This window comes from Mya arenaria, chromosome 7, assembly GCF_026914265.1.
Source record: "Mya arenaria isolate MELC-2E11 chromosome 7, ASM2691426v1".
NCBI classification, from domain to species: domain Eukaryota; kingdom Metazoa; phylum Mollusca; class Bivalvia; order Myida; family Myidae; genus Mya; species Mya arenaria.
The window spans coordinates 5,640,532-5,663,782 of record NC_069128.1 but is presented as its reverse complement, the minus strand read 5'-3'; the positions used below and the strand labels follow the sequence as shown (position 1 = coordinate 5,663,782).

Here is a 23,251-nt window from a genome sequence, read left to right as displayed (position 1 = left end):
CGGCATCAAAATAAGCCCTTCTACTATCACCAAGCCTGGTAAGGATTTTGACAGTGGGAGGCATGTATATTTATGCTTATTTCAATCCTCGTTATAAATGGTTAGGAATTAAAATGTTACTCACTAGATATCGTAAGTAGGATATTGGTGTCCCTTTATATATATATATATATATATATATATACTTAAGCTGCGAGAATAATTATAACTCGTGTAATATGCATGCCTGATTGTTATCATATTATTTAAATCAATTTTCATTTCAGGAAAGTCGCTTAAAAACTGGTATGTGCCAAAGAGAATTGCCAACACATGCCTGTATGTACATTGTGTTGTGAGGATTTAAAAAAGATCAGTTAAATAAATGAGAAAATTGTTTCTTAACAAATGGACCCAAAAACAAGTTGTAATGCACAGTGATATCAATTTGGAAATTAAAGGGAGATAACTGAAAACCAGTCCAAAATCTTCAAAAGGAGGTCTTTAAAATCTACAAAGTGAGAGGAAAATAAAGTTCCAAATAAGGGAAGTGAATTGTAAACCAGTCCCAAATCTTCAAAATCTACCAAGTGGGAGAAAAAATAAATATTCCAAATAAGTGGAGTGAATTGTAAACCAGTCAAAAATCGTGAAAGGGGGATAACAGACAGGAGGTGATAATGGATGTGGCACCTTGGAACCTGCTACAGATAGCATTCATCGTTGTCTGGCCAGCATGGACGTCCTTTACCAAGATGCCCAATGGTGCGTATATATCACTTTACAAAATAAAATATTCATGCCGCTTCAGGAGTAATCATTTGACGTTTCCTTGGTAATGAAAAGATAATTGTCTTAAAACATTATGGGAGAAATTATATTATGAAGACTTTGTTACATTTTACAAATTCAAGCCATTGGTCTTTAAAAGGATACACCCCTATTTAAATAAAATGGGATAGACCCCTATTTAAATAAAATGGGATACACCCCTATTTAAATAAAATGGGATAGACCCCTATTTAAATAAAATGGGATACACCCCTATTTAAATAAAATGGGATAGACCTCTATTTAAGAGGGAGTCAGAATTCTTCCTAAATTACAAATTATTCGGAGTTTGTTTTTTTTAACTGAGGGATTATTTTTTTCCAATACAAGCTATTACGTATCAATATAAGAAACTGCTGACAATTGTTTTCCCAATTTTGCAAATGCTTGCTTCACCGAATTTCAGAATTCAATGATTGAAGCATTTACTGATCATGTACCTGTAATAAATATACTCTTTCCAATTGTTCAGGCATGTCCCTGTTGGCAGCCTACCTTTTCCTGTTGGTGCTGTGTATCCCGCCCGTGTTCATACAGTTGAAACTGGGCAACCATCAACAGAAGGGGATTGTGTCTCTCCTCTCTACACATGTACCAATACTGAAGGGTATGTATAAACAGGGTTCAAATTTAAACTGCTTTCCTACTTGCAAGTTTCAACTCGAATGAATTGTTTTTGGGTCCATTTGTTAAGAAACAATTTTCTCATTTATTTAACTGATCTTTTTTAAATCCTCACAACACAATGTACATACAGGCATGTGTTGGCAATTCTCTTTGGCACATACCAGTTTTTAAGCGACTTTCCTGAAATGAAAATTGATTTAAATAATATGATAACAATCAGGCATGCATATTACACGAGTTATAATTATTCTCGCAGCTTAAGTATATATATATATATATATATATATATATATATATGTATAAACAGGGTTCAAATTTAAACTGCTTTCCTACTTGCAAGTTTCAACTCGAATGAATTTTTAAAGACATACTTGCTTTTTTTGTTCAAAGTATTAAATTAGGTTTATCAAGCATTCTATGCTATATAAAGCAACAATAGTTAATACAAGTGAGTTCTAGTTAAATGTTTAATGAACAAATGTAAAGCATGTAAGCGACATTATATTTGTTGATTACACATTAGCATTCATCCTCTGGTATTTTGTTTTGAAATATATATACTCGCGAATTTTAGCAAGTAGATTTTTTTTATCAGATCGCTATCGGCAAAACTGACTCACATTTAGCGAGTATGCAAGCTTAAATTCCAGCCCTGATATAATTCAGAATGTCATATTTGAGGTAATGTTGTTACTACCAAGTGGCGAGATTGGATTAAGCAATAAATAGACAAATTCCTTTACAATACTATTGAATTGCAAAATAAAATATATGAATTTATTTATTGAGCTTGTACAGTTGTATTGTTACCTTTAAGAATCACCATGGTAATTTTCAAAGAGAAGTTAGTATTTATTATTCTTTTGGTTAAATGTTTCCATAATATTTCTAATTTTCTCCATAGGTATTGGTATAACGTTACTCATACAGCTGTTCCTTATGTGTGTGTTTATGGCCCCTCTTGTGACCCACTACGGAATGTACGCTTTCATCGCCATAGCGAAAAACCCCTACGTGTGGACTAGCTGTGCTAATGTATGGAACACAGCCTCATGTTTTCAAAATCCAACAGATTTGCTTGGTACAATGTTGTAAGTATAGAATACACAGAATATGGCGATAGAAAAGCGTTAAACTTATTGCTTGTACTATAGTTCGTTTTAACGGAAGCCCTGACATTTGCCTGGTCCAATGTTGTAATTATAGAAAATACCGCATTTGGCGATAAAATAGTGTTAAACTTATTGCTTGTACTATAGTTCGTTTTAACGGAAGCCCTGATATTTGCCTGGTCCAATGTTGTAATAATAGAAAATACCGCATTTGGCGATAAAATAGCGTTCAACTTATTGCTAATGTGTACTATAGCTTGTTTAGATGGACATGAAGTATGGAAGTCCTGTGTATTTAAAATGGCTTTTACCCAATAAATCTCATCATTTCCCTGCTCCTTATTATTATCTATCCTAGCACATTTTCTTCATTAAGATTCCGTAGAATGGTTTGGTTAAGGAACTTAGGCCCAGGTGTACTCGTTATCAATCAGACAAGGTTGGTTGTCTTGTTAGCGCTGTTGTTAGCGCACTAGCTTCTCACCTAGGTGACCTGGGTGCGATTCCCAGCTTGGGCCCATGTTAGTTCAGTTTGTTGTCACCAAGCTGGACAAGTGGGTTTTCTCCGTGTGCTCCAGTTTTCCCCTACAACACAAGACCAAACTCTGGCGTAAAATTGTGCCAGCGAGAGTGACTTAGTATAATGTTGTAAAAATTGTTTCACAATCGTTGTAAAAGAAATAAGTTTAAACTAATCAGACAAGCTTATTGTTTCAAGGTCACCCTTATTTTGACCTACTGACCTACATAACTTACAAACAAAATTAAAGCCTGTGAAAACAAAAGTCTGTAACATTCAGTATCAAACATTTAAGACAATAGCCAAATGAAAGAAGACCCTTCCAGTTATGGTATTGTCTTAGCTTAAATTGTGTCATATCGTCTTCAGTGTTGTCCATGTGCAACTACATGTATCAATGTTAGCCATATGTCACCGTGTGACTTTCTCTTCCAAATTCTGTTAGAAAATTTATTGTCTTTTTTTAGGTTACATCTTATTTTTCTATGATATTTACTTTCATAATTTCCTAAAGAGACTTTTGTCAGTCATTCTAATTGCAATTGAGTGTTTTGACATTTCTGATAAGATTTTACTGCTTCCTCTTCTTAATTATTATCAGTTAATTATTTCAGATCATAATCATAAACCTTACTCTTTGAGACTTTGACACTTCTCAATTATCTCAGACTTAATCTAATTGTAAATTTTATTTTTGACAATAATTATTTTTGAGTGACACTTTCTAAAATATTCGATCATTATCTTTTTATCACTTAATTCTGATTGGTAACTTCTACTCTTTAAGTTAGTATATAAGTATGTACATTTTTCATTTAGAAAAAGAGAAATATATACATTAGAGATACATATAAACTAGGAACTTTGTACTTCTTCTTTTACTAAGGAAATATCTTTGAACTACTTTTTTGTGACTATATAATTAATTCACTTACTTTCATAACTTAATATATCACATGGACTATTGAATGTTTCTTGTTAAATAAGTCTTTGGATTTATCTTTGTTAACTATTCAACTTAAATGTGGAATTAATAAAGAACCAACTTTTAAACATCTTAATTGGACTTGAGTTGTTAATCAAAGTGAACCACTAAACGTGATCAGAACTTAAACGGTAACTCGCAGTTGTGCCAGCTAATTCCCCAAATTAACGGCCAACTGCACGTGCCCCTTAGACAGTGTGGCTCGGGCTCGGTGACCACCCCTACTATACCGGAGTGTATATACTGACCCGTTCCCGACGCTGCACGTCTTAACTGGGGTGCGCGGTGCCACATAACCCAAAAAATGGTCTAATTGATTTAAACTGATTGGTAAGAGTGTTAGTTTCCATGGTATAATTCATTTAAACTGATTGGTAGTTATGTTTGTTTCCATGGTATAATTTATTAATTTAAAAATGATTTTGCAGAACCTCTGGGCAGAAGCATAATGTGCCACCATCACTAATTCCTGCAGAGTCAGAATTCTTTGAGTGAGTATTCAAGGGGAAGTAACTGTTGGTTAGTAAACTGAATTTGAATGTTTTTTTAATGCAATTGATTAGTCCCTTCTTTATATGGATCTGATCTTGATTGCCCAAAAAGATTTTTTTTTACTCTTCCATTCGAAGAATAAGGAGGGCCATAAACTCACCCGGGCAATTGTGTCTGCGTAGGGGTCATTCAATTCACTTCATACTTTACACAGTTTTTCAGAACCATCACACCATTAAGTTCCATAACTCCATATCATCCTTAGTATGGCCCCTGATTGACTTGGGAACTTAAATTAAAGTTTAAGGGCACATTGAGTGAGGTTAAAAGTTTAGGGCAAGTTGGAATTTTCACTAATAATTTCTGTTCTTCTCATTCAATTCACTTCGTACTTCACATAGTTGTTGACAGCCATTATTCAATAAGGATACATAACTGGATGTTATCCTAAATACAAATTAAATACACTTATAGTCATTTAAAATACCAATGCTACATGTACTTATTAATGAATTTGACAATATTACAAGGCTGCCAATTGAAATACCCTTGCTACATCTATTTATAAATGTATCGGACTACATAACAAGGCTGTCGATTAAAATACTATTGCTACATGTACCTATAAATGTATTGGACTACATAACAAGGCTGTCAATTAAAATACTATTGCTACATGTACCTATAAATGTATTGGACTACATAACAAGGCTGTCAATTAAAATACTATTGCTACATGTACCTATAAATGTATTGGACTACATAACAAGGCTGTCAATTAAAATACTATTGCTACATGTACCTATAAATGTATTGGACTACATAACAAGGCTGTCAATTAAAATACTATTGCTACATGTACCTATAAATGTATTGGACTACATAACAAGGCTGTCAATTAAAATACTATTGCTACATGTACCTATAAATGTATTGGACTACATAACAAGGCTGTCGATTAAAATACTATTGCTACATGTACCTATAAATGTATTGGACTACATAACAAGGCTGTCAATTAAAATACTATTGCTACATGTACCTATAAATGTATTGGACTACATAACAAGGCTGTCAATTAAAATACTATTGCTACATGTACCTATAAATGTATTGGACTACATAACAAGGCTGTCAATTAAAATACTATTGCTACATGTACCTATAAATGTATTGGACTACATAACAAGGCTGTCAATTAAAATACTATTGCTACATGTACCTATAAATGTATTGGACTACATAACAAGGCTGTCAATTAAAATACTATTGCTACATGTACCTATAAATGTATTGGACTACATAACAAGGCTGTCAATTAAAATACTATTGCTACATGTACCTATAAATGTATTGGACTACATAACAAGGCTGTCAATTAAAATACTATTGGTACATGTACCTTTAAATGTATTGGACTATATTACAAGTCTGCCAATTAAAATACTATTGGTACATGTACCTATAAATGTATTGGACTACATAACAAGGCTGTCAATTAAAATACTATTGCTACATGTACCTATAAATGTAATGGACTACATAACAAGGCTGTCAATTAAAATACTATTGCTACATGTACCTATAAATGTATTGAACTACATAACAAGGCTGTCAATTAAAATACTATTGGTACATGTACCTTTAAATGTATTGGACTATATTACAAGTCTGCCAATTAAAATACTATTGCTACATGTACCTATAAATGTATTGGACTATATTACAAGTCTGTCAATTTGTAATACTTCAGTAATGAGTACCTCCAGATCTCTGGCAACATTTCTGATGTGCGTGGCTTTGCGGTATGGGGTTTCTCGGACGAGGTGAACAAGGCGGGAGTGTCAGTGTTGCCCTTAGCAATGGTTGGCGTGTGGGTGTTCATCTTCCTAGGGCTTGCATTTGGGGCACGGGTGTGCGGTTTGGTGCGTGGTTTTAAATTTTTAGATTTTTTTATTTTTTATTTCATATATGACATAGTGCCATCCTGAAATTACTTCATAAGAATCAACATCCTTCTCAATAACTTTTCAGGTTCATGTAATCTGCAAGGGCCTGCTAAATTGATTAAAACTATGAAATACTTAATATGTGACTGACTAGTTCAATAAAAGTTGAAAGATAAACCTTTAACTACTAACTAAATAATTCATTTATAAATGGCAAATATTAATTACTGATAACTAGATTGTAACCCTGTATTTAATAGCTGAAAACGCACAGATATTAAATGATTAGTGAGTGCTAAAAGATTTACCCGTGATCTACTTTCGTCTCATAAGGTAGAAAAACCGTGTTTTCTGCACCTTTCTTTCAAATTAAACTCGGTATCCTTCATAAGAACACAGTGTTTATGCTATTAATTCATACTTTTTGGTAAATTTAAACAATTGTATTAATTGTGGTAAATCATCTTTGGGGGATTGAATCTTTAAACCTTTTGACCAACAGAGCCTTTGATCAGCTCGGAGGGAGGGTTTCTCGATGTATAAGAACATTGCAGAATATCAGAAAGTATAACACCCCTCCAAAATGCTTAGAAATATACTGCTTTACAATTGCAGTGGTGGAAATTAGCCATACTTGCTAAAATCCCCCGGAATTCCGACCCATCCACAGGTCTCCCCTTTTTTTTTAAAACTAGCTCAAGGTTGACAGTGGAAAGCATCCATAATATTATGAGTGTGAAATTCCATAATGGACCATGATGCCTAAATCCAAAAACTTTTGTAATTAGAGAGTGATATTGCCCTAAATTTCGCTGCATAAAAATCCCCTGGTGTAATATCAAAATCCCCTGGAATTCAGTCCAAAATCCCCCTGGGAAGCCTGGGAAATATGGCATGTATGAAATTAGCACACACCATCATGCCCTGTAGTGATGGTATACTTTCCGGGACGTCTGCTTTTCCTCTTGTCTTTGTATAACAAGGCTTGTGAAAAATCAATACCAAGAACTAGCATAAGAATTTTGGCTTGATCATTAAAAAAACTTAATTTTGATTACTCCTTTTGTAAATATTCTGATAATTGATCATGTTTATCTTTGTTGTTGATCTTATTTCAGATCCTGTTCATCCTGGGCCCAGGTTTTCTGGCCCTGATGTTCACCGTGCTGGGATACGGCTACAGTCACCTGGAGTCTAATGGGACGAACACATTCCTGGGAGTATTGTATACCTTGGATATGACTCAGTTCCATCAGCTGCATGATGAGAACACGCCTCTCATTCAGGTCATTAAAAGACACTTGTATTTGGGTTGTCAATTAAGCAAAGAGTTATTTATCCTAATTACAAAATGAAAAACTAACAGTTCCAACACGTCACTGTGTGAATTGTATACCTTGGTTAAGGCACAGTTCCATCAGCTGCACGATGAGAACACACCTCTGATTCAGGTCAAAATTGTTTTCTCTAATTCGGGTTAAAATTTAGGAAAAATAATTTTTTCCCCTAATTACTAGATGAAAAACTAATAGTTCTAACAATATCCTTTGTGAATTGTAAACCTTGGATAGGACACAGTTTCATCAGCTGCTTTATTGAAAATGGCCTGAGAGGTTATACCCCATTAACACTCAGGGCTTCCATTAAAATTTGAAACTTGTAGTATGAACTTCCTGTAAAGCAATATTGGACGTTTTTCACTGAAATGTGGAAGTTTAAAGTGACACTTTTATTCAAAATCAATACATACGAATGCATAACAAACATAAATTGTGACTGCTAAATCTTTAACTACTTACTAAATAATGCACTTATGGAAAATATTAATTACTGATAACAAGATTGTAACCGTGTATTTAATAGCAGAAAACACAAAAAATATTAAATGATTGGTGAAGGTTAAAAGATTTACTGCGGTCTACTATAGTCTCATGAGGTAGAAATACCGTGTTTTATGTTAATTTCTTTCAACTTAAACTTGGTATCCTTCATAAGAACCGTTGTTTTCGACATGTATTCATCCTTTTTCAAGTATTAAAACAATTGTATTAATTTAGGTAAATCTTATTTGGGAGTAAGAGAGCATCTTTAAGTCTCCTGAACACAATATTTTTTTTCCACTATTTTTCAAATGTTGAAATAATTTGCATCTATAACATGCCAAATTCACAGATTTATATTACAATAATTCATTTTACTTCAAGACTGATTGAAATTGTGACCATAAAAGTAATATTGACATCAGGTTTTGATATTTTGACCTTTTTCAAAATTATGGAAGTTTTTGTACTTCCAAGGAATCAATTTTGGAAGTTTTAACCCATTTCTCAGAAGTAATATACTTCAAAACTTCCGAAGTTTAATGGAAGCCCTGAATACAGGAAATGATAATAACAGTGGACTATATGAACTCCTGCTAACTCTCACCGTGAATTCATTGAGATTAACATTACAAACACTCGTTGAAGAATTGGTTTCATTAACTGCAGGATGCGAATACTCTCCTTATTCAGGCAATAACATAAGAGATGAGTTATTCCCCCTTATGGAAATTTAGAGTCAAATTGGACAAACATTGATGAACATTGAACGTATACTGGCATTGTTCTTGTGTTTTTCATCATTCTGCTTTATGCAACAGCAATTTGCTATTCTTCTTCTCACAGGACTGGCTAGACGGGTTCTCCCTGGTGACCCACTCTGTTCCTGTCTGGACGGCCATACTGCCAACAATGGGGAAAATGACTGGTCAAGGGCGCCTCAGTAGAAATATGTGAGTGCAGGTCTAGAGGTTAATGTTTAGAGGGTAATATTATAATGTTAAGTTAAGGAATGAATTGCGGGGCTGATGTCATTATCGGGGTATGACACAATTGGGCTGGTCAAAGTGTGTGTAGTCCGAATTGCATTCATATCCCCGATAATGACATCAATACTGCAATTCATAACTTATATTTACACCAATATTTAATTATTTCATTCAAGAATTGTAAAAAAAAATACTTCATTTCATTTAAGAAAACCTTTCAGTAATCCTTTCTTACCCATTCTGTAAATAGAACGACCCGACCGTAACCGGAAACATTTTTTCAAACGACGTCACAATAACGCGGGAAAATATCAACAACTTGAAATCACTTTTAAACGTAAAATTGAAACACTTATGGCAACAATACATTTAAAATATAATAAAATAACACTTTTTAAAATGTTGATTTATAATACACGGGACTTGTTGACACAATACAAACAATCACAAGATCAATACTTTTCATGTATATTGTTATGCGATGAATTGCGATCTGAACATATTTGAAGATGTTGCGTTCATCGATTGATAAACGCAATTGCCGAAAGGCAGTTCATTTAAGGAATGGAAGTTGAGGTGTAAATATAATAATATAATATTGCGATGTCTAGAGGGTATTGATATAAGTTTAAAGGGTAATATTATGATAATTAGAGGGATATGCTATCATGTTTATACGATGATATTGGGATGTTAAGAGGGCAATATTGTGCTTATGATGTTAGAGGCTAAAATTAAGCTGCTAAGAGAGCACATGTAAAGTCAGATTGTTAAGTCGATAACATTTCTAATGTTTATAAGGTAAATTATTATAATCTTGGATGAAAAAGCATGTTATTTTCACATTTTTCATAGATTTTGGTTTCTGTTTTGTTCAATGAATTTAACATGGCGGTCACTGTTCTAGGCTGAAAATGTTTGAAATGACTTCATAACCTCATGTCTCACAATAGATTACTAATAAACACTTATTAAAGTAACATTTTTCTTAAATTTTGGCATAACAGAAACTTTGAAATTAAAAAAGCAAAAACTTATTTCACTCTTGATCACGGAAAGTTATGTTTAGACTCGTAAAAAATATTGCTTTCTATTACCACATAGTGAAATTATTATAATTTTTGATCCAACACCGAAATTCACCAATGTCCTCCATATCGCATGTATTTCCCAGATCTTGGATATTTGTGATCCTGGTATATGCTGCCACATGTCAGCTACCCCAGCTCGCCATGGCTCCCTACATTGGCAATCTACAACACATTGTGCCCAGCTACATGTACAACATTAAAGGTTGGTGACCACTTCAGTCCCTGTGGTCAGTTTTCACACACTTCCTTTATAGTTTATGCAGATCAAAATAAAGAAGCAAAATATTCATGACGGTTTGCAGCATGTCGCTAAATTAGCCTACATGTAAAAAAAAAAAAACTGTTATCATTGATAAGTGCGAATAGATAGTGTTGTTTGTTAAGTTATTAAATGAAGTTGCTCAAGCTCATGTCAGGAAAGACTGATTTGAGACTTAATTGTATGTATAACATTGGGCAATTTAATTCAATTCAATTTATCCTGAAGTTCCCAAAACTTTGACTGCTGTAAATGACTGATTATAAGACGATAGTGGTTATAAGACGCAGGCTGATGAGCCAATTTCGGCCTGATATCACCCTCTGAAAAAAAATGTCAAAAGCTTGTTACTGTTTGTAAGACGCAGGCAATTTTTTACATCGAAATCTGAGGGAAAAATGTGCGTCTTATAACCAGTCATTTACGGTACTTGATTTCCTGATACAATTAATTATATCTTTGTTTTTGCACAGGTCTGGATGTGATATTCACGACCATGCCAGCAGCGTTTTCTCACCTGGGCATACCCTCTGTCTACGCTCTCTTATTCTACCTGTCCATATTCCTTGCGGGTCTCATGTTCTTGGTATGTACCTTAAATACATCAATTGCCATTCTAGATATTAAAATGAAACTTGGTTCACATGTTGCTAGGGGCATACTACACATGCACAGCAAGGGCCCATAACTCTGGCAATAATAATTGTTGAGTTATGCCCCTCATTTTTGTTTTGGCCCATGATTCACTGTGCTCTTGAATAACTTAAAGCTGCACTCTCACAGATTGATTGTTTTGACAACTTTTTAATTTTTTGTTTTTGAATTAGCCAACTTTTGGGTTAATGCCTAAAAACCAGTGATATATGACGGCTGACAAAAGGCCAGATCGCAATTTTCATATTTACGCTAAAAAATGATGATTTATGGTGCAAAGCGTTTCTACACTTAAAATAAAATGAGTATTTCGACAGTTTTCCAAACAATTGAGATCTGTTCTTTTGTGAGATATCTTATATGACTGCCTTGAAGGCTTTAGTGCTGCAATCAGCTTATTCTGCAACGAGTCAAAACTGTCAATCTATGAAAGTGCAGCTTTAAACTCAAAAGTAGATGTTTGGTATCAATATTCCCTGTTAACTTTAATTTCTTGATTAGTTCATCAGTACTAACATTAGTAGAATCAGATGGTAAAAGCTATGCCATTCATGCTATTGATTGTAAGTATTGCTCTCTGTTGACCTTTCAGATAGTTTCCATGTTTACAATACTGGACAACCTCGTGGACGGCCTCGTGGCATGGAGTGAAACGTTCCAAGAAAGGCGGGCCTGTATCAACTTCTGTGCAGCGTTTGCTCTTATATCCGTGGGCATTGGGGCATCTATTCTTCATACGACGCAGGTAATAACCACATTCACCCTTGATCAGTCGCTCTAAAACAGTTGAAACAAATTCAAGTGCAACATGCTTATCAATGATTGGGCAGCTTTTGCTTGTATAACTGTGGGCATCCACTCTTCATACGACGCAGGTAATAACCACATTCACCCTTGATCAGTCGCTCTAAAACAGTTGAAACAAATTCAAGCGCAACATGCTTATCAATGATTGTGCAGTGTTTGCTCTTATATCCGTGAGCATTAGGGCACCTATTTTTCATACGTTGCAGGTAAAAAACACATTCACCCTTGATCACTCTACAACTGTGAAAATATTCAAGACAAGTGGGCTTGTATCAACCTTTTTCAGCATTTGCTCTTATAACTGTGGGCATTTGGGCATCCATTCTTCATACGACAAGAGCAACAGGCTTATCATTGATTGTTGCTCTTATAACTGTGGGCATTATGGCATCCATTCTTCATACAACAAGAGCAACAGGCTTATCATTGATTGTTGCTCTTATAACTGTGGGCATTTGGGCATCCATTCTTCATACGACAAGAGCAACAGGCTTATCATTGATTGTTGCTCTTATAACTGTGGGCATTTGGGCATCCATTCTTCATATGACAAGAGCAACAGGCTTATCATTGATTGTTGCTCTTATATCTGTGGGTATTGGGGCATTTATTTTTCACAAACATAGGTAATAACCACATTCGCCCTTGATCACTCATTTTACAACTGTGAAAATATTCAAAACAAGTGGGCTTGTACCAACATTTTGCAGCATTTGCTCTTATATCAATGGGCTTTGCTGCTTCAGATCTACTTTACCAGGTTAAGACTATGAAGCAATGTCATTTTCGAAGAGATGGGTTTGAATAAACCAGTAAAATGTTCGCTATTATTTCTGTTCTTGTTTGGGCTTCAATTCTTCATAGTTCACAGGTAAAGACCACTGGCTCTAAAATAACATGGATAAATCCTAAAATTAGGATTGACAGCTTTCAATTTCCGACTATGGTACAAATGTAAAGAGAGACTTGTATTAATTTGTTGCTGTGTTGGCCCTTCTATACTCCATACTATATCATATTAATATCTATTATTCATACTACAAATACCTTTTCTAGGTGAAATATTTAAGCAGACACAAGCTTCTTCTAACTCTGTGCTGATTTTGCACTCAAACCTGTAATGTTGGTACTTCTATTTTAAAAGTGGGCTTACAAGAGTATCAATATATGTACTCCAAATATTGCTCTGTTATGCACTATTTATCATGTATTTCCAGGCTGGGTTATACTACATCATAGTGATGGACCAGTGCGTACCAAAGCTGTTTTTCCTCACCGTGGCCCTGTATGGACTCACCCTTATCATCATTTATGGTACGAATATAGAATCAATCAAGGCCAGTTGGGTTGCGGGATCCTGACCAATCAAGGCCAGTTGGGTTGCGGGATCCTGACCAATCAAGGCCAGTTGGGTTGCGGGATCCCGACCAATCCAGGCCAGTTGGGTTGCTGGATCCTGACCAATCAAGGCCAGATGGGTTGCGGATTCCTGACCAGTCAAGGCCAGTTGGGTTGCGGGATCCCAAGCAATCAAGGCCAGTTGGGTTGCAGGATCCTGACCAATCAAGGCCAGTTGGGTTGCGGGATCCTGATCAATCAAGGCCAGTTGGGTTGCGGGATCCTGACCAATCAAGGCCAGTTGGGTTGCGGGATCCTGACCAATCAAGGCCAGTTGGGTTGCGGGATCCTGACCAATCAAGGCCAGTTGGGTTGCGGGATCCTGACCAATCAAGGCCAGTTAGGTTGCGGGATCCCAAGCAATCAAGGCCAGTTGGGTTGCGGGATCCTGACCAATCATGGCCAGTTGGGTTGCGGGATCCTGACCAATCAAGGCCAGTTGGGTTGCGGGATCCTGACCAATCAAGGCCAGTTGGGTTGCGGGATCCCAAGCAATCAAGGCCAGTTGTGTTGCGGGATCCTGACCAATCAAGGCTAGTTGGGTTGCATGATCCTGACCAATCAAGGCTAGTTGGGTTGAGGGATCCAGACCAATCAAGGCCAGTTGGGTTGCGGGATCCTGACCAATCAAGGCCAGTTGGGTTGAGGGATCCTGACCAATCAAGGCCAGTTGGGTTGAGGGATCCTGACCAATCAAGGCCAGTTGGGTTGCAGGATCCTGACCAATCAAGGCCAGTTGGGTTGCGGGATCCTGACCAATCAAGGCTAGTTGGGTTGCGGGATCCCGACCAATCAAGGCTAGTTGGGTTGAGGGATCCTGACCAATCAAGGCCAGTATCCTGACCAATCAAGGCCAGTTGGATTGCGGGATCCCGACCAATCAAGGCCAGTTGGGTTGCAGGATCCTGACCAATCAAGGCCAGTTGGGTTGCGGGATCCTGACCAATCAAGGCCAGTTGGGTTGCGGGATCCTGACCAATCAAGGCCAGTTGGGTTGCGGGATCCCGACCAATCAAGGCTAGTTGGGTTGCAGGATCCTGACCAATCAAGGCTAGTTGGGTTGCGGGATCCCGACCAATCAAGGCTAGTTGGGTTGCGGGATCCCGACCAATCAAGGCTAGTTGGGTTGCGGGATCCCGACCAATCAAGGCCAGTTGGGTTGCGGGATCCTGACCAATCAAGGCCAGTTGGGTTGCAGGATCCTGACCAATCAAGGCTAGTTGGGTTGCGGGATCCCGACCAATCAAGGCCAGTTGGGTTGCAGGATCCTGACCAATCAAGGCTAGTTGGGTTGCAGGATCCTGACCAATCAAGGCTAGTTGGGTTGTGGGATCCTGACCAATCAAGGCCAGTTGGGTTGCGGGATCCCAAGCAATCAAGGCTAGTTGGGTTGCAGGATCCTGACCAATCAAGGCTAGTTGGGTTGCAGGATCCTGACCAATCAAGGCTTGTTGGGTTGCAGGATCCCAAGCAATCAAGGCCAGTTGGGTTGCAGGATCCCGACCAATCAAGGCTAGTTGGGTTGCGGGATCCTGACTAATCAAGGCTAGTTGGGTTACAGGATCCTGACCAATCAAGGCCAGTTGGGTTGCGGGATCCTGATCAATCAAGGCCAGTTGGGTTGCGGGATCCCGACCAATCAAGGCCAGTTGGGTTGCTGGATCCTGACCAATCAAGGCCAGTTGGGTTGCGGGATCCCGACCAATCAAGGCCAGTTGGGTTGCAGGATCCTGACCAATCAAGGCCATTTGGGTTGCGGGATCCCGACCAATCAAGGCTAGTTGGGTTGTAGGATCCTGACCAATCAAGGCCAGTTGGGTTGCGGGATCCCGACCAATCAAGGCCAGTTGGGTTGCAAGGTCGAAAGCAATCAAAGCTTGTAAGGTCACATGATCCCGAACAATCAAAGCTAGCGGTGTCGCGGGATCCCAATCAATAATCGCATTTTGGATCGCGGGATCCAGAGCAAACGAATCTAGGGGGTCGCATTAATGATATAATTTAACGCTAGCCCGTGACCCAGAGCAATCAACACTAGTGGTGTCGCATTTATGATGTAAATAGAATTTCACTTTTTTGGTGAATCAATAAGAAAATTATAAAACTCTTCATACATTCCGTGTTGAATGACAACTCTTATTTTATCTTACTCAAACAAACCCCAAGCACTTTAGGATTGACAATCATAAGCTGTTAGAGCCCCTGTATAAAGGAAGACTTTAGTGTATAAATAAAACCAATTGGCAGCTGGTCTTTACTAGAGCCCCTGTATAAAGGAAGTGTATAAATAAAACCAATGTACTGTGACAGCTGGTCTTTACTAGAGCCCCTGTATAAAGGAAGTGTATAAATAAAACCAATATATGGTGGCAGCTGGTCTTTACTAGAGCCCCTGTATAAAGGAAGTGTATAAATAAAACCAATATATGGTGGCAGCTGGTCTTTACTAGAGCCCCTGTATAAAGGAAGTGTATAAATAAAACCAATATATGGTGGCAGCTGGTCTTTACTAGAGCCCCTGTATAAAGGAAGTGTATAAATAAAACCAATATATGGTGGCAGCTGGTCTTTACTAGAGCCCCTGTATAAAGGAAGTGTATAAATAAAACCAATATATGGTGGCAGCTGGTCTTTACTAGAGCCCCTGTATAAAGGAAGTGTATAAATAAAACCAATATATGGTGGCAGCTGGTCTTTACTAGAGTCCCTGTATAAAGGAAGTGTATAAATAAAACCAATATATGGTGGCAGCTGGTCTTTACTAGAGCCCCTGTATAAAGTAAGTGTATAAATAAAACCAATATATAGTGGCAGCTGGTCTTACTAGAGCCCCTGTATAAAGTAAGTGTATAAATAAAACCAATATATGGTGGCAGCTGGTCTTTACTAGAGCCCCTGCATAAAGGAAGTATATAAATAAAACCAATGTATAGTGGCAGCTGGTCTTTACTGGAGCCCCTGTATATAAGAAGTGTATAAATGATGCCAAGGTACAGTGGCAGCTGGTCTTCACAAGATTGTTCTGTATACTTTACAGCAAAGCAGAACTTTGGCATCGCAGAGCGGGTTGTGATGTCGGTGTGGTGTGGAGTGTCTACGCTCATTACAGCCGTGAGTATTAATACAGGCCTTGTTCTAGGCATTTTGGGAAATAGGATTAAGTATTACGTCCTTTGCAGTGAATCATTTTTAAATCTGAGTGCGTCAGTCTTTTCAACTCACATGTTTGAAAACCATGTGTTCTGATAAAAATATTGAGAGTCATAAGCACTTATTTGTGCACATTTGACCCTAAAACATAATCCTTCAGCTGCCCATATTTTGAAATAATTTGATGCGACAGATCCTAGCAAGTTCCCTGTTCTAGCTTTTATATAGTTTTTCTTACAATCATCTGAAAATCACTGCATTGGCCATCAATATTTTCAGGCCATATTCTTGTACCAGTTTATTACTGAGTTGGAAGACATTCCCCGCTACCACGAGATGGAGATCAAAGGCCTGTGGGACTTGGTGTGTTGGATATTCGCCAGTGCCCCGTTTCTCGCCATACCTGCAGCCATGATCCACGCCTGTCAGTCAGAGGACGGCACATGTGTAGAGGTATGGTTGAGTTGTCAAAGTGTGACACAAAAGTCCAGTGTCTCCTTATGTTTGAAACAAGTCCTCAAAGTTCTACATTTTATTTACAAGTCATCAAATATCTGTTGAATAACTACGACTCTCTAGCTCAAAAGTAAAAAAAAAAGACTTCCTAGCTTGGAAGCAAGAACCAGACTATCAGAGCTACGTGCGATCAGCCCTCACCTCAATATTTAAACTACGTCATATCTACGTGATCTCACCTAGCTACCTTCGTATCTTAGGTATTTCCCTAGGATTATGATCACGCGCATATGCAAGACCGCATTGTGTTACAAAATTTACATTCTCAGAGCTACAGCTAACTTTTTACCTTACAGTGTATTACAAACTTTATGTTATAGTGTAAAGTGTGGTCTACATGGTGGTTATGTTGAATACAGGGGTTAAAGCTAAAACATTCTCCGAGCTACAGCTAACATTCAGTCACAGTGTACTGCAGCCTTTCAGTAATAGTGATAAGTAAAGTGTTCACGTTGGTTATATTGAAAATATAAGTGTAGACTACATGTTGGTGATATTTTGAATACCTAAGTGTAGTCTACAAGTTGGTTATATTGAATTCATAAGTGTAGTCTACACGTTGGTTATATTGAATTCATAAGTGTAGTCTACAAGTTGTTTATATTGAATTCATAAGTATAGTCTACACGTTGGTTATATTGAATTCATAAGTGTAGTCTACACGTTGGATTTATTGAATACATAAGTGTAGTCTACACGTTGGATATATTGAATATATTAGTGTGGTCTACACGTTGGTTATATTCAATACATTAGTGTGGTCTACACGTTGGTTATATTCAATACATTAGTGTGATCTACACGTTGGTTATATTCAATACATTAGTGTGGTCTACACGTTGGTTATATTCAATACATAATTGTGGTCTACACATTGGTTATATTCAATACATAAGTGTGGTCTACACGTTGGTAATATTCAATACAATAGTGTGGTCTACACGTTGGTTATATTCAATACATTAGTGTGGTCTACACGTTGGTTATATTGAATACATAAGTGTGGTCTACACGTATGTTATATTCAATACATTAGTGTGGTCTACACGTTGGTTATATTCAATACATTAGTGTGGTCTACACGTTGGTTATATTGAATACATTAGTGTGGTCTACACGTTGGTTATATTCAATACATTAGTGTGGTCTACACGTTGGTTATATTCAATGCATAAGTGTGGTCTACACGTTGGTAATATTCAATACATTAGTGTGGTCTAAACGTTGGTTATATTCAATACATTAGTGTGGTCTACACGTTGGTTATATTCAATACATTAGTGTGGTCTACACGTTGGTTATATTGAATACATAATTGTGGTCTACACGTTGGTTATATTCAATACATTAGTGTGGTCTACACGTTGGTTATATTAAATACATAAGTGTGGTCTACACATTGGTTATATTTAATACATAAGTGTGGTCTACACGTTGGTTATATTCAATACATAAGTGTGGTCTACACGTTGGTTATATTCAAAACATAAGTGTGGTCTACACGTTGGTTATATTCAATACATAAGTGTGGTCTACACATTGGTTATATTCAATACATAAGTGTGGTCTACACATTGGTTATATTCAAAACATAAGTGTGGTCTACACGTTGGTTATATTCAATACATAAGTGTGGTCTACACGTTGGTTATATTCAATACATAAGTGTGGTCTACACGTTGGTTATATTCAATACATAAGTGTGATCTACACGTTGGTTATATTCAATACATAAGTGTGGTCTACACGTTGGTTATATTCAATACATTAGTGTGGTCTACGTGTTGATTATATTCAATACATTTATGTGGTCTACACGTTGGTTATATTCAATGCATAAGTGTAGTCTACACGTTGGTTATATTCAATGCATAAGTGAAGTTTTTAGATGACAAGCTAAGAAAGATAAGATAGGATGGATTAGCCAGGATATATAACATGCTAGGATGGAAAAGTTAGGATATATAACATGCTAGGATAGATAAGCTAGGAGAGATGACATGCTAAGTTAAATAAGCTAGGATATACAAGCTAGGATAGATAACATGCTAGGATAAATAACATGCTAGGATAAATAACATGCTAGGAGCATGATAGATAACATGCTAGGATATATAACAAGTGTGATAGATAACATGCTAGGATATATAGTATATTTGGATAGATAACATGCTAGGATAAATAACATGCTAGGATAAATAACATGCTAGGATAAATAACATGCTAGGAGCATGATAGATAACATGCTAGGATATATAACAAGTGTGATAGATAACATGCTAGGATAAATAACATGCTAGGATAAATAACATGCTAGGAGCATGATAGATAACATGCTAGGATATATAACAAGTGTGATAGATAACATGCTAGGATATATAGTATATTTGGATAGATAACATGCTAGGATAGATAATCTAGAATCGATATGCGAGGATAGATAAGCTCGGATATATAAACTCGAATAGATGACACGCTTAGACAAATAAGGTAGGATAGATTAGCCAGGATATATAACATGCTAAGATAGATAAGCTAGGATATATACAAGATGATACAAGCTATGCTAGATAACACACTAGGTTAGATAACATGCTAAAATAAATTAGCTAGGATAGATAACACGCTAGGATAGATAACACGTTGAGATAGATAAGCTAGGATATATACAAGATGATACAAGCTATGCTAGATAACACACTAGGTTAGATAACATGCTAAAATAAATTAGCTAGGATAGATAACACGCTAGGGTATATTACACGCCAGGGTATATAACAAGCATGATAAATAGCACGCTAGGATATATAACATCCTAGGAAAGATAACACACTAGGATAAATAACATGCTAGGATATATAACATGCTAGCATAGATAACATGCTAGGATAGATAACACATTGAGATAGATAACATGCTAGGATAGATAACACATTGAGATAGATAACATGCTAGGATAGATAACACATTGAGATAGATAACATGCTAGGATAGATAACACATTGAGATAGATAACATGCTAGGATAGATAACACATTGAGATAGATAACATGCTAGGATAGATAACACACAGGGGGGAAATGGTGTGAAAAATAAGGTTTAATCTTCTCTTGTGTTTCAAAAACATTATGAAATCAGCAAAAAAATTAGCACTATTAAAAGTACGCAAACAATTATTTTAATCATTCTTTGTGGAAAAAAAACTGCTATCTATGGTAATCTTAAAATTCATTATAATTTCATGCTTAAAATTAAAAGAAGCAATGGAAGGTCACTTTTCTTCTGTATAAATATGTAAAAATGTTTTTTCTTACCTTATCCAGCAGGAACAGTTAATAAATATGTGGTTTCTTTATGTTATAGGTATGGTCAACAAGTTGAAATCAATTTATGACAATATGCTTCCTACATCTTTTTACAGCGAATCAAGTTTGTATTTTGTGGCATCAAGCAAGACCCCTATAGCCCGCCAGAAGAGTACGGCTACCGCCACCCCGACCCCAGCGCTCCACCCTATGGAGGAATAGACCATCCCACATACACATACATGGACCAAGATGGCTACCCGATGGAGGATTTATCATGTTACAAGTCAGACTGAGATCTTGTGACAAAAAGATTAACTGGTGAACATTTTGTGAAATATGTGGGTACCTTTAGAGATCATTTAGTGGAAATAGTTTAAATATTTGTTATTGTTTGTTATATGGTTCATATATGTGGTCTGTGACCATCCCTGGTACAGATATGTGAACAAACAATATATATCCTATGGTGAAATGTTTGTATTACAAACCTCATTGTTTGAAAATGTGGGTAATTTGTAAAAAGAAGAGGATTGTGTTGATTTATTCAGATTTGTCAGTATTTGGAAAATACTCATTCTATATAATCATGTATGGATCAGGACAGATATCTTATGGAGGACTTACCATGTTGCAAGTCAGACAGATGAAATGCAGGTTAGCTCCTTAGTTATTAAGGATATGTGCAATTTATGCCTGATGAAAATGGATTTATGATGATTTCTCAGTTTTTGTTTATGTGATGACATGTAAAGGTCTTTCTACAGACACATATATGAGCTCAAGATGACAGTTTCTCTATTTCCTGCAAAGCAAGTCCCATGTGGATAAACAGTGTAATATGTCCCGGATCAGTGATTCAGTGTGGACCTCTCACATATCTGCTCAGGACCCATGGTAGTGAAACATGGGGATCCTGAGTGATGCATCCAAACTTGAAGGTGAACCAGTGCCAAGAGTACATATATTAATATTTGTTAGAAGTTTTGTGACAGGAATAGGAGAGTCAGTTAAAATCAAGCATGTGTTATATACAGTATATAAATGTACATGGTGTGTGGAAAAGATAAGTCATCTAAAGCAGGACTTACTTTACTGTAATTCTGACTATATTCATATTATTAGCTTGCATTTGTATGTGAAACAATGAACAAGGGTTTATTTAGCGTGTGAAGTGTCAAGTTTCTTTAGTTAAATAATATTTTTTTCAGGTTTCAGGTTTAAAATATTGCAGTATGTTTTTATCTGAACAATTTGTGGCTAAAGTTTTACACCCATTCCCATTGTTAACTATAATTGTGTACTTTCTGCAATAAAAGTCGGAATTAATATTTTTTATGTGGATATACTGGTTTATTCGGCAAATACTATTTGGACAACTTATAATATATGTTTGTTCATGGTACTGACAGCAACTGTTTATAAAATACTGCAATTTGTTACTCCAGATATATATATTAATGAATATGCAAGTTGTAAAAACGCTGGTATCAGATACCTTCATTCTATATTCACTCATATAGCTAGGTCATGCAATAGTAGATATATATCTCTGGCCTGTCACAAGACTTTTGTAACTCGATATAGAAATAGAAGACGTGACAACAGACGGACACTAAGCCCGCGAGTTGTGTAAGGGATTGGATTATAAATAAGTCTAGTCAGTTATTCTAAAATTCCAAAACCAGATGGTAGAATATTTCCTTTGTCAGATATTGATGTTAGTATAGTTATGTAAATGTATTTCAAGCGCTCAGTGCAACACTGGCTCAACTCCTTTTTATGGAGTTACTTCCGTCTGGCGCTGAACCCTTGAATTTCAATGAATCTGTTCCTAGTGGATTTCTCAACCAGGGGTCGTTTCAAGATCGTTGCTGATTTTAGTCCTAAATTAAATTATATTATTGTCATATTACCGTTATTTAGATACATATTTGTGTTTATTATATGCCTATCAAATTCCTTTTCCATATCCAACAGTGAAAATACAACCCACTGTTTTGAAAAATCCGTATCTTGATACTGTCATTTTCTGATCCCGTATCATGCGAGTACTGTGTGTTATGTCGGAACTACTTTCGCGTTGCTAAAAATAGCGTGACAAAAAAACCCTGGTAAAACCTGTCAACTTTTAAATACATTAAATTATCTATCTTTACTCACGCTCCTCAAGCATGTTAAAATTCAGGAACATGGTTCTCATGTTCTTCAAAGAACCATGAGGAAAAGCACAAAGTAGAGAACACTTCCAATTTATCTAGACAGCTACTTCAGTGAACTAGTTGTTTGCCATTTCGAAGTTCATAAAGAGTTGCATTAAATCCATGTTTATTATTATAAAATATAAGGAGCTCGCCAATACAAAGAAGAAGGCGAATTCGCGTCATCGATAGAAATAGTGTTTGACTCACAAACTTCCCTCAATTCTGCATATTATGATCGTCAAAAAATCCCACAAATGTTTACTTTGTTAAAAACGGCTGCGTTACATCTACAGGAAATAACGATTAGTGTATAATTGTTGAACAAGTACTGTTTTTTTTGTTGTCGTTTTTTGTGCTATGACATTTAATAATTGTTTTCGTAATAGCAATTTGTTAATTTTGCTAAAACATAAAATATTTTTTTCTTACTTTGCTCAATAAAGTGAATAATTATGTAACTTCTGACTTCATTTCGCTGTAGTAGCCTCCCTTGACTTCCCTTGACTTCCTTACACAAAACTACATAACATATTCCAATTCATACGCACATTTGACAGATGGCG

The 23,251-nt window shown here is 36.3% G+C and overlaps 1 protein-coding gene across 1 annotated transcript; it reads left to right on the top strand.

Annotated features, from left to right (window-relative positions):
* Window positions 1–516: 516 nt before the first annotated feature.
* On the top strand, window positions 517–22,976 carry LOC128240518 (sodium- and chloride-dependent GABA transporter ine-like). Its single transcript, XM_052957176.1, has 14 exons — window positions 517–744; window positions 1,283–1,417; window positions 2,342–2,528; window positions 4,483–4,545; window positions 6,300–6,471; window positions 7,614–7,781; window positions 9,162–9,268; window positions 10,479–10,597; window positions 11,128–11,240; window positions 11,901–12,053; window positions 13,333–13,429; window positions 16,551–16,624; window positions 16,943–17,116; window positions 20,601–22,976. The coding sequence occupies exons 1-14, from the start codon at window positions 660–662 to the stop codon at window positions 20,778–20,780; spliced, it is 1,827 nt and encodes a 608-aa protein (XP_052813136.1). The 5' UTR covers window positions 517–659; the 3' UTR covers window positions 20,781–22,976.
* The last annotated feature ends 275 nt before the right edge of the window (window positions 22,977–23,251 follow it).